General features: G+C 35.1%; 1 protein-coding gene across 3 annotated transcripts in view; it reads right to left on the bottom strand.

Moving 5' to 3' along the window:
- The window catches only part of DECR1 (2,4-dienoyl-CoA reductase 1), a 39,313-nt gene that overhangs the window by 14,388 nt on the left and 7,981 nt on the right, over window positions 1–16,944 (bottom strand). For 2 of the 3 annotated variants that reach the window (XM_080800327.1, XM_080800329.1), the window contains exons 2-5: window positions 9,117–9,319; window positions 6,430–6,487; window positions 6,218–6,304; window positions 5,125–5,272 (exon numbers count right to left, since the gene is read on the bottom strand). In XM_080800327.1, coding sequence (XP_080656453.1) covers window positions 5,125–5,272; window positions 6,218–6,304; window positions 6,430–6,487; window positions 9,117–9,319 — 496 coding nt within the window. Of the gene's footprint in view, window positions 1–5,124; window positions 5,273–6,217; window positions 6,305–6,429; window positions 6,488–9,116; window positions 9,320–11,240; window positions 11,285–16,944 lie in introns of all 3 variants that reach the window. The other variant, XM_080800328.1, reaches the window with a different exon arrangement.

A 16,944-nucleotide genomic window follows, 5' to 3' on the forward strand; every position in this document is an offset into this window, starting at 1 on the left:
GTATGTATTATAAAGCTACGTCATCAAATAATGATAGATGTATCAGTTGAACAGAATAGAGAGCTCAGAAATTGACCTACGTTTATATCACCAACTGATTTTCCATGAAAGGACCAAAGTATTTCGCTGAGGAAAGGATGGGCAGTTAGAGGCAAAAAATCACCTTGACTGTTATCTCATACCAAATGCAAACATTAAATCAAAATGGATAACCTAAATGTAACAGTGAAAACTATAAAAGTTCCAGAAGAAAACAACAGAGAATTTAATTATTACCTTGGGTTAAGGAAAGATCTCTTAGGACTCAAAAAGCATGAGTCATAAAAGAATAATTTCATTAAGTTAACAACATCAAAATTAAAAACGTTTCATCTTCAGAAGACATTGTTAAGAACATGAAAGACAAATCATAGACTGAGAAAAAGTATTTGCAAAACATGTATCTGATAAAAGATTTATATTCAGAATATGGAAAATAACTTTTCGATCCAATACCAAGAAGACAAACAACCTAATAAGAAATTGGACAAAAGATTAGAACAGACACTTCAAAGAATTTATACAACTGATGAATAATCACATGAAAAGATGCTCAACTTCATTAGTCGCTAGGGAAATATAAGGGGATATCACAAATGAGGGACCACTACACAAACTGAGGAAGGCTAAAATGTAATAGAACCAATCTGGTGTGGGCAAGAATGTGGCACAAACGCATCTTATAAATCGCTGTTAGGAATGCCAACTCCTAGCCAATTTGGGAAACAGTTGGGTGGATTTGTCAAAATGCAGTTTCTTCTACTCACCAAAAGACAGTGATAAGGAAATGAAAAGACAAGCAGCAGATTGGGAGAAAATATTCTAAACACATTCTAAATACAAAATATTCAGTCCAGACTAAACAAATAATTTCTAAAAATCAGAAATAAAAAAGACGAACAACCAGATAAAAATGGATTAAAAACTAAGATGGGGGGTGCCTGGGTAACTCAGTTGGTTAAGCATCCAACTCTTGATTTTGCCTCAGGTCATAGTCTCAGGGTCATAAGATTGAGCCCCTTGTTGGCTCCACACTCAGCATGGCGTCTGCTTAAGACTCTCTCTCCTCCTCCCTTGCCCTGCCCCTTTCTCATGCTTTCTCTCTCTCAAAAAATAATAATAATTATTATTATTATTATATATGTATAGATATATATACATATATATGTATATATAGTGAGGAGTAAGTAGAAGATAGCAAGAGGGAACCTTTGGTGGCTGTGGAAATGTTCTATGTTTTGGTTGGGACAATGGTTACCTAAGTGTTTAAGTTTAGCAAAACTTTGATCTGAATATATAAAATCTGTGGATCTCACTATATATAAATTTTATCTCAATTTTAGCAAACTAAAATTAATACATTCAAGTTATGTTATGCATTGATTTACTCTTTTAAGAAGCTTGTAATAATCTTGATTTCATACTGTTTGCATCCTGGTGTATGAAAGTACTTTGTAAATTAAAAAGTACCATAGTGGTATAAAGTATTATTAGTGCTACCTCAATAAAGTATTTTTTTATTAATTATTTTTATTAACATATAATGTATTATTTTCCCGAGGGGTGCATGTCTGTGAATCATCAGGCTTACACACTCATAGCACTCACCATATCACATATCCTCCCCAATGCCCATAACCCACCACCCTCACCATAACCCCCCTCTCCCCAGCGACCCTGTTTGTTTTGTGAGATTAAGAGTCTCTTACGGTTTGTCTCCCTCCCAATCCCATCTTGTTTCATTTTTTCCTTCCCTACCCCCCAACCCCACCCACTCTGCCTCTCAAATTCCTCATATCAGGGAGATCATATGATATTTGTCTAATAAAGTATTTCTTATATGTCCTGGGGGCACCTGGATGCCTCAGTTAGTTAGACATCTGACTTTTTTTTTTTTTTTTGACATCTGATTTTTTATTTCAGCTTGGACCATGATCCTGGGATTGAACCCCAAGTCATGTTCCATGCTCCATAGGGAGTCTGCTTGACATTCTCTCCTTCTTCCTCTGCCCCTCCCCACCCATGCTCTCTCTCTCTTTCTCTAAAATAATAAATAAATAAATCTTTTTTAAAAAAATTTACATGTCCTAAAATCACCCCTTGAGAGTTTTAAGAGGTATCTCTTGTTTCTAATGATCTAGGGTTTGATGGAAAAATTTAATATTTATCCTATCCTTTGTGAATAGATTTAAATAAAACCCCATATTAGTCTCTCTTTTGATCTCTTCTCATTGCAAGTTCTCTCATTCTTCCATAAAATTAGGTCTTCTTTTTCATATTGTTCACTAATTTTTACATTGATACATGACATCCTAGAGATGAATGGACCTCTGCGTAATATTTTCAAAGCCTTCCCAATAAGGATCAGCCACATATTTATTGACTTTTGTGGTTATAAAAGCACATTGGGCTAACGTCTTTAGGAGTTTCCTAAATCTTTTATTTGTTCATAATTACTAATTTTTACCAATGCTACTTAAAACGTAGTTTAATAATGTCTTTCTAATTCTTAGCTTCTCTAGCTATGGCCACTGCTCTCTCTTCATCCTCAATCATCTGCTATCCCCTCTCTGAGTGTATGTCGTCAACAATTCCTGCAAGCAAATGTCTATCTTTCAGTTGCGGGTACCCTTATCTTCTGTAGTCTGACTTCCCTGGATATCTTACCTTGACTGACTTCTTAAATTCCAGACCACCAAACATACTTCTCACCACAGATTACCACAGATTGCCTGCCCCCTGAACTGACTTCTCTGACCTACTTCAGAGATCATTAACACCTGAATTTCTTAACTCTTGCTCTAATACCAGAACAGACCCTGTGCACTATACTCTCTAGAGCCCAGTGGTATTAAGTCCTTCAAACTCTGTCAGGTTATGGCATCAATAACTGACAGGAATCTTGGAAGAATAAAAACTGGCTTCCATATTTTAAAAAATCTTAGCTAATATATTTTTAATGAAGCCCATAGAATTTTAATCCAATGTGATGAATAAAAATAGATCATATTCTGTTAAAATGAAAGACAATAATGAGAAAAGGGAGAGTCAGACAGAAATCAAGAGTCAGCAGAAGGAATAGAAAAGAGAATGAGGCAAAGAAACACAAAGAGGAGAAAGACCAAGCAAAATAGGGAATCAAGAGTGAAGAGCTGAGAGAGAGAGACAGAGAAAGAAATAGAGAAATAAGTAACAGATAAGGAGAGAGAAAATCAGACAGCGACAGGCGGAGAGAGAAGAAAAACAGAGTCAAGGATCCTTGGACAAAAAGGAAGAAAGAAGAGCCAACCCATTCTTCTGTCTCTCTTCCCAATCATCCATCTCTTCTGGAAAACAACAACAAAAACCAACCACAAACAAACAAGTAAAAACCACAAAATTACAAACAAACAAACAAACAAACAAAAAATCATGGAAACTCCAAATGGAATTGATATTCACTTTGCTGTAGGGGGAATGAGTGACCTAGGACTTCGATTTCAATGAGTGCATGGAGAAAGGATAGAGGTTATACATGCACAGAAACATCTAGCACCTCTCTAATAGCTTTCTGCCTGTTCTATATCCTTTCTCCAGTTGGATTGAGAATTATCCACACAGTAAAGAAGAAGAAATTGATAGGGCGCCTGGGTAGCTCACTCGATTAAGCCTCTGCCTTCAGCTCAGATCATGATCTCAGGGTCCTAGGATCAAGTCCCACAGTGGGGCTCCCAGCTCGGTGGAAAGTCTGCTTTTCCCTCTCCCTCTGTCTGCTGCTCCCCTTGCTTGTGCTCTCTCTCTAATAAGTAAATAAAATCTTTTTTAAAAATTAAAAAAAAAAGAAGAAATTGAATCTAATGAGGCAAAAACTTCTGAACTAGAGGAAGGAAACTGGCCAGCTCCATGCCTTCTCTTCTCCCCTCAAAACCCAAAGGACATCCTTCAAGGAAAACAAGGACTCTTCCTTCTTGTCCTTGCTCAGAATACTCTCCACCCTGAGAAATACCCCTATCTTTCAAGTCTGAACCCATCCCACTTGTTCAGGGACAGAGTTTCATTCACCTCTATCATTTGGGCATACAGCACAGGACCTGCTACACAAAAGTTATCAGTAAGTGTCCCTTAACTGAACAAATATACACTGATTCTAGACATATAAGTATATACACACAAACATATATATTTACACACAAACATATATATATATATATATGTGTGTGTGTGTGTGTATATATGTATATTTACTGCTTATATTGCATGAACTTTCATAAGGTTTGTACACAGTACTAAACAAAAATGTTCTAGTAATTTCCCTCTAGATCTACTCTCAGCAGTGTTCTCAACCACACTGATGTCATCATCATCCAAACTATTCACTCAGCATAAACTCTCTCATCTAATCAGAAAGGCCTGTTGATTTTATCTGCTAAGTGTCTCCTAATTTATCCCTCACATCATGCCAAAAGAAAAGTTGGAATGGTCTCCCTACTCTTTTCTATCCCCCACGTTGTCGCCAGTATCCTTTCCAATCAAGTCACATTCTTCATGAAACACCTTCAAGAGAAATCCATAAGGAAATAACTCCCCATTTCCTTCAGAATTAGAATCCAATTTTCTACTTTGGTGTTGGGAACATTCCCAATTACACCCAACCCACCTACCAATAGTCATTTCCTACCATTCTCCCTCTGCATCTCTAACCACATGAAATTTGTCAACAATCCCTAAACCCTCGTTTTTCTCTTCCATCAGGCCTCTTTCCATGGACATTTACATTTACTCCCCACCCTCCTTCTACCCCCACTTCTCCACATCTAGATATTGGAAAACTCAGCTCAAATTGCATCTTGTTCCTCAACCTCATAATCATCCTTAGGGAGAGTTAGTCATTCCTGTCTCTGGGTTTCCAATATACATGAAATAAGTATTTATTATAGCTCGCATCATAACGTGGTAATTATTTAAGTATCTTTCTTCTCCATTAGACCATGAGCTGTACAGCTATTGACACTGCCTTATTGATGTTTAAAAATATCCCAGGATTTATCACACAGAACCTGTGTGTAGTAGGAACATGATAAATACATGAAAAATTAATAAACATACCTTTCTGTGCTTTAATTAGTTGCTTTCCAATTTCTAGTGTCACATAGGCAGTACCATTTAGAACTATGTCAGTTATGGTCTTCCAAGCATTAGGAGAAAGTCTTTCCGTGGGAGAAATAAAATTCCCTGCCGCATTGTTTATCACAATCTAATAAATGAATAAGGCAAGTTACAGAAATTTTTAGATAAGGAATAACATTTTCCCTGAAGAGTTTTTACTTCTGAAACTTATTATTCCAAATAATACAATAAAGGTAAAGCTGATAGTCTGCTATAAAATAATACCATCAGATTTGGTTTGGTTTTACTTTTTCTGAGCCTGTGAAAATCTCCCATGTTATTTACCAAATTTCAGAATCCTAATCCCTGTCAATATTAGGGTAGAATATATCATTACGAAAACAAATACAGATTAAGCATATCTACCATCTGTCTATACTGTATTTCAAGGAATCTCAAAATGTCTTTCAATTTCTGGTGATATTTTGGCTTAATTTACCTAATGAAATTCTTGGTTGATAACATGTTTCTTCACTATCAGTAAAGATTCTACCTAGTTCTATTAGCAGATTCAATATTATTGGTCTGTCTGAAAACACCTTTAATTTAGAACAGTGCTCTGAGACTACCAGAGGAAATGGCTTCTTTCCGATACATGATCCAAAAAACAGCAAAATACCCATGCACATCTCAAGTCTTAAAAAGAAAAATTTGGAGTATCTTGTAGATTTCTTTACTTGAATCATTCTCCTCTACTGATAGATATAATCAAAAGTTATTAGGAAAAGCAAAGAGCATGAATCATTTAAACTAGATATTGTGCTCTTGGATAACTGCTCTTCTTATTTCATGATCTTATTAAAGAAAGTGAAATCAAGTTTGACTGTAAACGCATTTTTAAAGTATTTCCGAAAGGCAATGGTGTAGCAGTTCACCTAATCTGTTCCCTGCTCTGAGCAAAGCTGGATCTTTCCTAGGGACACATCCTTGCTCACATCAGTATTTTATTTCCTTAGTGCATCCTCAGCACATCTTGGTGGGTGTCATCAACGTCAAAGGCCCCATACTTTGGCCTCATCACCATTACACTTACATCAGGATGTCCTGCAACTTTGATCAATTCTGACACAGTGTTTTGCACCATTTCAGGATTCCTCACATCACACTGAAGCGCATGAACCTGAAAAATATCAGAGAGAAAAAGGAATCCTCAATTTTTTAGACTTCTTAAACCAAAAACATGAATAAGTTACTAAAGCATGTTTTAATTCCTAAATCTAAATTAAATAACTTTTTAAAATATACCTTATTTCCAGTTTGAGAAGAAATTTGTTCTGCAGTCTCTTTTAAAACATCAATCTTCCTAGAAATAAATGCATGGTACTTTGCATGAGTTCTGAAATGACTTCATATTATTTTTTCTTTTTAATTCCATAAATTAAAAAACAAAGAGCATTTATAGCTTAAACAGATGCAGTCTTGACAAAATACAAAAGCTGTACCTACAAACAAATCAGTTTGAATGAATTCACTTTCTACAAGTTAAATTAGTACAATTTTTAAATATCTAATACTCAATTACTGAATTATTTACTTTTAAACTAGTTGTTTTATATCTACACACAGATTTAAAGTTATTTCTGTAATACAAAAATACTGATTCAAAGGGGTACATGCACTCTGCTGTTTATAGCAGCATTATCAACAATAGCCAAATTATGGAAAGAGCCCAAACATCCATCAACTGATGGATAAAGAAAATGCAGTGTGTATACACACACATACACACACACATTTATATGGATAAAGAATGGATAGATATATATAGATAGGTATCTATCTATCTATATGTGATATATATGTGATATATAGATAGATACCTATCTATATATATATGAACAGATAAAGAAGGAGTGTCTATGATGGAATATTACTCAGCCATCAAAAAGAATGAAATCTAAAAAAAAAAAAGAATGAAATCTTGCCATTTGCAGCAATGTGGATGGAGCTAGAGAGTATTATGCTAAGGGAAATAAGTCAGTCAAAAAAGACAAATACCATATGATTTCACTCATGTTGAATTTAAGCAACAAAACAGATTAATAGGTGAGGGGAAAAAAAGAGAGAGAGGCAAATCATAAGAGACCCTTAACTATAGAGAACAAACTGAGGGTCACTGGAGGGGAAGTGGGTGGGGGATGGGCTAAATAGGTGATGGGTAGTAAGGAGGGCACTTGTGATGAGCACTGGGTGTTATATGTAACTGATGGATCACTAAATTCTACTCCACAAACTAATATTACACTATATGTTAGCTAACTAGAATTTAAATAAAATCTGAAACATGAAAAAAAAAACAAATAAAATTATTTCACTAATTACAATAATTTCTGTTCTCTTGCCCAAGCCTGATTTAGAAAGAAAACACATTCATGATATAATATAAACTTCTACTATATAAAATCTGTTATGTATAAAATTTATGTTAGAAGATTTTAGACCAAATTTAAGAATATAAAAGCATCATATGTATTGTTTCATACCCTTGAAAGAAACATGAAAAATAAACCATAAACATATACTATGTAGTATTACAAAGAAAATAATATTTTAGGGGCGCCTGGGTGGCTCAGTGGGTTAAAGCCTCTGCCTTCTGCTCAGGTCATGATCCCAGGGTCCTGGGATCAAGCCCTGCATTGGGCTCTCTGCTCCGTGGGGAGCCTGCTTCCTCTTCTCTCTCTGCCTGCCTCTCTGCCTGCTTGTGATCTCTGTCAAATAAATAAAAAAAATCTTTAAAAAAAAAAGAAAATATTTTAATATTTGTAAAAACATAAAATGTTCTTGCCAATTTGCATTAAAGGAAATATCTGAAAGAAATTCCTTTGGCCCTTTGTAATTTACATAATGACTTGTCATTCAGATTCTTATTCAGCCTATCTAAAAATCTGACACTGTTCAAAATAGGAAGAAGGTGTAGATTTTTTTGACCAGTCTCTGGTCTCTAAGGTTCAGTCTCTGAAGTTCTAGACTTACACAGTTACAGGATCCAGGATAGGCCTAAATAAGAAATTCCATCTACATGGCCTTATCCTTCCTACATTTATCACAATAAATGTTTTGAAACATCTGCCTGTCTTATAGAAAATGGAAGGATTATATCCATTATCCTAATACAACGTTAATTATCCCTTGAAGCAGTAACTATAATCACTCCTACTGAAAGCAGCCTCAATACAGTGCTTTTTAACTTAAGCTTCAGGAAAAAGAAAAAAAATTCTATCACTGAATTTGGGAAATGTATAGACCATCAGTTCCACAATCAATCATTACTGATCTTCCTCAATCAAACAATGGGGTTACATCCTGGTAAATCCATTGTTAAGTTGAAAATACCATAATGTGAAAATGTATTTAATTATACCTAAGCTACTCAACATCATGGCTTCACCTGGCCTACCTTAAATTAGCCTACAGTTGGGCAAAATCATCTGACACAAAGCCTGTTTTATAATAAAGTGCTGAATCTCTCATGTAAACTTATTGAATACCGTACTGAAAGTGAAAAACAGAAAGGTTGTATGGGTACAAAATGACTGTGTTCTTGGTTGTTCACCCTCACAACTGAGCGGCTGACTGGAAGTTGCACTTCACTGCCGGCATCAAGAAAGAGCATCTTACTGCATATTATCAGCCTGGGAAAAGTTCCAAATTCAAAATTTCAAGTACAGTTTCTACTGAATGTGTATCACTTCCACACCATTGTGAAGTCGAAAAATCCTAAACTGAATCAATGGAAATCATGGTCCATCTGTATTTCTATCATTACAAATTATAACTGGTTTTTCCAAGGAGATTTATTTAAATAATCTAAAGGATATGCCATAGAAAATTAAGACGAAAAACAAAACTCCGACAAATAGTGTTTTCAATATCATGGCACAGAACTGTTCTATAATAGGCTTTTGCCAAGCAACTCGCTGAGCATGACTTACCGGCTGGCTATCACACACTGAGCTCCCAGGCTGGACAGAAGAGTGGTCATTCCTTTACCAAGGCCAGTACCTCCCCCAGTAAGAAACGCCACTTTTCCTTGAAAACTATTAGGTGGTAGCAAGGCTTTTTGAAGGGGTTGGAAGAATTTAGACTGAAAAGCTTCATTGTTTTGATACAGTATTTTTGTTCCATAACTGAAAAACTGAAAGGGAAAAAAAAGATTAATTGAAATTTTCAAAAATGCATTTCCACAAAATAGATGATTTTCAAAAAACTTACTCTGGAATTTACTATTAACCAAATTCTTGGGTTAACAAACCCACTGTAAACATATCGGTATTATATTTAATCCATTATGATTCTTTTTTTACTGAAATGTTAAGCAACAGAGTGGAATGGTTAAAAGCATGGGCTTTGGAGCAAGACTACAAAGGACAGAATTTTCCCATTAGTTGCATAACCTTCAGCAAGTGATTCAACCTCTTTGTGCCTCAGTTTCTTCTATAAATGGAGACAATACCAGAACCTAACTCAAAGGATATTGTAAGGTATTGTAAGGATATTTACTCATGTAAATATAAGGGTATTTATATTTACATGAGTAAATATAAGTAAAATACCAAGACCATTGTTTAGTTTATACCAAGCACTTTATAAATGCTAGTATTATTATTTACAGGGGTTCTGCTTAAATTTAACTTTAAAAAGCACTAACATAGCAAGGAAACAGTCAATAAAACTAAAAGGCAGCCTATGTAACAGAAGAAGATATGTGCAAATGTCTTATGAGATAACCGGCTAGTATGCAAAAAATCCCAAATCTATGAAGAACTTATGAAATTCAACACCCAAAAAAATAAAAAATCAAGAAATGGGTAGAAGACATGAATAGGTATTTCTCCAAAGAAGACAAACAAATGGCTAACAGACACATGAAAAAGTGCTCAACATCACTCCACATCAAGAAAATACAAATCAAAACCACAATGAGATACCACCTCACACTGGTCAGAATGCCTAAAATTAACAACTCCAGAAACAACAGATGTTGGTGAGGATGCAGAGAAAGGGTAACCCTCTTACACTGTTAGTAGGAATGCAAACTGATTCGGCCAGTCTGCAAAACAGTATGGAGGTTTAAAAATAGAGCTACCCTAAGACCCAGGAATTGCACTACTATGTATTTATCCAAAGGATACAAAAACTAGTGATTCAAAGGGACACATGCACCCCAATGTTTATAGCAGCAACATTCACAATAGCCAAAATATGGAAAGAACCCAGATGTCCATCGACTGATGAATGGATGAAGAAGTAGTAGTATATATACACAATGGAATATTACTTGGCCATCAAAAAGAATGAATTCTTATCATTTGCAATGACACGGATGGAAGTAGAGGATATTATGCTAAGTGAAATAAGTCAGTCAGAGAAAGACAAATGCCATAGGATCTCACTCATATGTGTAACTTAAGAAACAAAAGAGATGAACACAAGGGTAGGAAAAATAAGATGAAAATTAAGAGGGAGGCAAACCATAAGAAACACTGAAATCTAGGAAACAAACAGAGGGTTGTTGGAGGGGAGGGGAGTGGAGGGAAGGAATAACTGGGTGATGGGCATTAAGGAGGGTACGTGATGTAATGAGCACTGGATATTATATGCAACTGATAAATCACTAAATTCTACCACTGAAGCTAATAAAAAAGTAAAAAATGATCCTAGTTGAAAGATGCATATAAAAGTTGCAAAAAAAAAAAAAAAGAACATAAAGCACATTCATCTTTTAACAAGAATAATCTGGATAAAAATCACATTTCATTTTTGAATCACTGAAAAAAATTATTCAAATTTCCTCATAAGGCTTATTAAATCAAATGTCTCTTCCTATGTTGTCTTCCTGATAGTAAATTTAGAATAGATAACTATTTGTTATATTTGAAATAGGGGAAAAATAATATTTTACACTAAAAATATTTGTATTGCCCTATCTTATAAGTCTTACAATTCACATTCTCACATTGTGAAAAACACTGCCACTCTCACATCTAATTCTAAAAACAGACTTTTAAGTGTTGAACATAGCAAACAAGAAAGAGTTAATTTCATTAAATGCTTACCATGTGTCAGGCTTCAATTATCAAACCAGTTCATCTTCACCACTCTATGAAATAGATACTATTTTTACCCCACTGTACAGGAAGGACCCAGAGAAGTTAATTATACTGCCCAAGTCACAGAACCAAGATTCCAATGTGGTCTGATACTCCAGAGCCCTCCCTCATCATCACCTTGTGTATTTCCTCACTACTCACTGAACTTTTACAGAGCTTAATGATCACACCAAAGAGGTACATGATATTCCCCAGGTCATGGCTGGAAATTAAAACTCCAGAATCTTATCATTTCCTGATAGAATATTCCTGTATGCTAAGTGGGCTTCCATCAGTTGGTCTAGGATATCTAGAAATGTATACTAAAGAAACAACTGGCAATGTAGTCAATGATTTAAGAGAAGGCTGTTTATCAACAGGTAGTATACAAGAAAATGCATATGATATGATGTTAAGTGAATAAAAAGGTATATAATATGTTCTGAACTATAAATAAAAATATATGTTTAGAAAAAAGACTACAGGGGCGCCTGGGTGGCTCAGTGGGTTGAGTCGCTGCCTTTGGCTCAGGTCGTGATCTCAGGGTCCTGGGATTGAGTCCTGCATCAGGCTCTCTGCTCAGCAGGGATCCTGCTTCCCTCTCTCTCTCTGTGTCTGCCTCTCTGCCTACTTGTGATCTCTCTCTGTCAAATAAAAAAAATAAAATCTTTAAAAAAAAAAGACTACAAAATAACAACAGTAAGTAGTAGATTCAATATTTACCATATGCCAAGGTCTACTAAAGACTTTTAATGCATTACCTTGCAACAATCCTATAAGGTAAATTCTAACATTATCCCCAAATTATAGATGAAAAAGTTGAAACATAGAAAGGTCAAGTAACTATCTTTTAAATACAAATAACAAGTTGAAAGGAGTCGACTCAAATCCAAAATGTGTCTGACTTCAGAGTCCATCCATTACCTACCTTACACAGTTATTATCTCTAGATGATGAGATTATGGATGATTATTTTTGCTTTTTGTTTGGTTGGTGTTTCGTATCTTCAAGATCTTTTCAGAAGTATGATTTGCTTTTACAATCAGGAAAAACCATTGTTGAAAGACAAAAATTTGAAAACATGTATAAAGTAATTGGTGAAGATAAATCTGTAAATCTGATTATGTTCCATGCTGGTTGTTGTATTTCCTTTAACTTCATGTTGACAAAGCATTTTCCTTTTGTATCCCTTTGCCAGAGCATAATAATCCAAGTGACCTACAATAATAATCTTTCTCTACATAAATGGCAGTTTTACTTAAGGTTGCCGCCACCTCCAGGACTATTACATTAAGATGATGAATCAGGAAATTTGCACAAGTAGGCTGGTGAGTTAGTCATTTCCCATTAATAATGAAAAAAATGTATTCTAATTTTTCAAAGGCTCTAAAGTGAATTTTTATTTATTTAGTGTTGATTTGTATAAGGAATACGATGTAGTACTTTATGAAAGATAAGTTAAGTAACTAAATAAAATATTTGTATATACAAACATTTTTTTATCTTAAAACATTTTCCCAACCTCCCAAATAATAAATCACTTTGATAATAATTCCTACTAAGTGTCTATAAGGTATCAGGTTACTACATAGCACAGGCTTATCTGTTGTATTTTATTTGACCTAATCAATACTGATTTTTCCCACCAAACCAGAAGTGAAGAAATTGATCTGCTATTTTAAATCATATTACCTTCTGATAATTCATAGCATATATGCTATTGAATATTAAATTCAAACCATCCGTTTGCCTAAAAACAAGTTTTTCATTTCAATATTAAGACCCATAGAGATGAACAGACCTCACAGAATCATGTTGTATTCGGTCTCCTATTTCTAAAAAGGAAAATCCTGAATAACCTGAGATAGCATTTTGGCCATTTCTTTTTGAGTCATAAAAAGAGATTACAAAATAGACTTTAAAGTTTTCAAATCTTGCTTTGTGTTTTTTCTAGAAATAAGTTGTCTTCTGAAAATAGATATAACACCTTTCGTATCAAGATTGATTTCTCAGGACTTTTTTTTTTTTTTAAATCTAGTTAGTTAACATGTAGTATATTATTAGTTTCAGGGGTAGAACTTAGTGACTCATCAGTTGCATGTAACACCCCGTGCTCATTACATCAAGTACCCTCCTTAATGCCCGTCACCCAGTTATCCCATTCCCTACAACCCCCTCCTCTCCAGCAACCCTCAGTTTGTTCCCTATAGCTGAGTCTCTTATGGTTTGCTTCCCTCTCTGTTTTTATCTTATTTTATTTTTCCACCCAGTTACCCCATTTCCCCCAACCCCCTCCCCTCCAGCAACCCTCAATTTGTTTCCTATAGCTGAGTCTCTTATAGTTTGCCTCTCTCTGTTTTTATCTTATTTTTCCTTCCCCTCCCCTATGTTCATCTGTTTTGTTTCTTAAATTCCATATATGAGGGAAATCATACAGTATTTGTCTTTCTCTGGACAGCTTTAAAATCTAAAATTCGTAAACACCTTCAATTTTGGCAAACAAATTTACTTATTAGAAGTTCTAAAATCTCCCTCCCCCCTAAAAAAATCAGCTATCATCTGCCTTCCCCTCCATATGACTCTCCCACATCATATAAACAATATTTTCTTCTTTCATGTGGTCCTAAATGATGGCATCTAAACTAATAAAAAGTGATCATACTTCTAATCCCTCAGAATGGCAATTCTTTTAAGAGTCTTGACTGTCTCCTTCCTAGAGAATGAAGACTATATACCATTGAGATTTAATCTTAAATTACCTAAGTATTTTGGCTGGTCTCAAATGCTAGAATGAATACCTACAACAAAGGCAGATTGGTGACCCACACCACATGTTTTGTTAGGCCTGCCCAATGTTTTAAAATTTTTGAGCCAATATTTGGATACCAATATTTGGATATTCAGATAAAAATCAGAAGCTCTACCAACACTTAGGTCCAGCTTCTAATAAGGCTCAGTTAATACCTCCTTGAGACAAGGCCTGAGCTCTGTCCAGTCCCCACACACACAGGTAAAGTGAATCCTTTTCACTGGGCTACCACTGTCATTTCTAGGACCATCCAAAACTTGAGGCATTTGAGTACATAACCCTTTATCTAAATGAAACCCAAGAATCCAATACAAATTAGAAAGCGGAAAATGATTTTTTTCTTTTTTTTAATATCAATATAAAAATAATTGTTTAATGTTCTAGGTATAATATAAAGAAAATTGAGTTTCAAATCTGTAAAAATCATTACTAACATACCCTCACACAGAATTCATGGAGCTAAGGAACGTCATATTTAAATAACTCTTAGAGATCTTACCATCATTGTCACTATTACTAATTGACTGGACTTCCACATTAAAATCCCATACCTCAAAAACACTGATGCCCATGGAGTGCCTAGGTGGCTCAGTCAGTTAAGTATCTGCCTTCAGCTCGGGTCATGATCTCTGGATCCTGGGATTGAGCTCGACCTCAGGTTCCCTGCTCAGCAGGGAGTCTATTTCTCCCTCTCCTTCTGTCCCTCCTCCCCACTCCCATTCTCTCTTTGTCTCTCTCAAATAAATAAATAAATGAAATCTTTAAAACAAACAAACAAAAAACAACAAGAAAAAACACTGATGTCGGGGTGCCTGGGTGGCTCAGTGGGTTAAAGCCTCTGCCTTATGCTTGGGTCATGATCCCAGGGTCCTGGGATCAAGCCCAGCATCGGGCTCTCTGCTCAGCAAGGAACCTGCTTCCCTTCCTCTCTCTGCCTGCCTCTCTGCCTACTTGTGATCCCTGTCTATCAAAAACAAAAACAAAAACAAAACAAAACAAAACAAAAGACCACTGATGTCCTCCAGAGTCAAAAATGCAAAAATTAAACACTTTAGCATAACACTCAAGCTGGACAACATGGCCTCAACCTACCTTCCTGGCCCTATTTCTAACCAGTTCTATCACTTAGAGGTATACTCTATGCTCACCAACCCCTTAACATTCCTGAAACCTGCCAGTAACTTTCTCCTTCTGGCCTTGCTCCTGATTTCTTGTCTTCCTGAACTACCCACTTTATTTGTCAACCTAGCAGAATCAGCCTTCAAAAACAAGCCAAAGTGTCAAAAATTGTTGACACTTTTGAACATGTGCCTTTGTTACAAATGGGCCAAATGAATCCCTCCCTCCAACAGGATCTCCGTTTTCCACACCAGACTGTGAGCACCCAGGAAGACAAAATAGTCGCCATTCATTACTATAACTGGGTTTCTAACACCAGTTAAACATTCAGTAAATGCTTGTTTCATTGATCGTAACCCTGACTGGCCAGGCTCCAATGCCATCAAAAGTGCATGAGTGCAGACAAGTAGAGTCTTAATGGAGCTATGAATACAAACCTAGCTCTCTGTCACTCGTTTCATCAAGTTGAAACAGTCACTTGCCATGATTCTAAATTATGCCATCTCAAAAAGTAGTTTAACCCCAAAAGTTAGTTTAACCCAAAAAAACTATTGATACATAAATCTTAACAAGTTATTTGCAAATAGAAAAACTGGGCAAAGGCTTTAAAAAGATAGTCCACATGGAAAAAATACAACCATTGTTATAACCTAGTGAATGTAATTAAACAAAGAAGATATCATTTGTCTCTCACAAGATTGGTAAGGTTCAAAATCTCATAATACATAATACAAAAAAATAGCTTATTAAAGTCCCTCCTAAAATCTGCTGATACGAGTGGTGGCAACTTCTTTGGAGGCCAATTTGGTAAAATATATCAAAATATTATCTAAACTATACACACCTTTTGACCCAGCAATTCTACATTTAGGAATTAATCCGATAGATATACTCACTCGTTTGGGTATGGAGGGAGAAGCTATGTTCAAAGATATGCACTAAGATGAAAACGAAATTAACAATTCTCTTCACAATCACATCAACAGGAATAAAATGCTTATTAATAAATTTAATAAAAGTATAAGATTTATAAATTAAAAACTATAAAACATTATAAGAGATTAAAGAGGCCCTAAATAAATAAAAAGACATCCTGTGTTCACGGACTGGAAAACTTAATTTTGTTAAAATGGCAATACTCCCCAAACTGATCTACAGATTCAATGCAATTCCTATCAAAATCCCAGTTGGGTTTTTTGCAGAAGTTGATGAGCATATCTCAAAGTTCACTTTTAGAGACTCAGAAATGCAAGGGATACAGAAGAGTCAAACATATAGGATACAAAAGATTGTTTGTAATCAAAAAGACTAGAAAACAATCTATCAGCATTTCAATAGGGGATATACCCAACCAGTTAGGGCACATCCATACAACAAGATACTCTGTATCTTTTAATAGAATATATTCTATTCTAATAACAATATGTGGTTATTCAATCACTCAACAAATATTTGTTGAATACCAAGAATACAAGGCATCACATGTTAAAGAAAAAATCTACGGTAGGGAAATATTTATAAAATACTCCCATCTGTGTGGTGTTTTTTAATGAAAATATCTTCATACATATGTTGATATATGAACAAAAATTATTGGAATGATCTACAAGAAACTATTCATAGCACTAACCCCTTAGGAGAGGGACTTTCTATACAGTCACTGCATATCCTTTTGTACTGTTGAGTATTGGATACGTTCATAAATTAATTTTATTAAAAATAGTTTACATAGGGGCACCTGCA

The sequence above is a fragment of the Martes martes genome, assembly GCF_963455335.1.
Source record: "Martes martes genome assembly, chromosome: 4".
NCBI lineage: Eukaryota > Metazoa > Chordata > Mammalia > Carnivora > Mustelidae > Martes > Martes martes.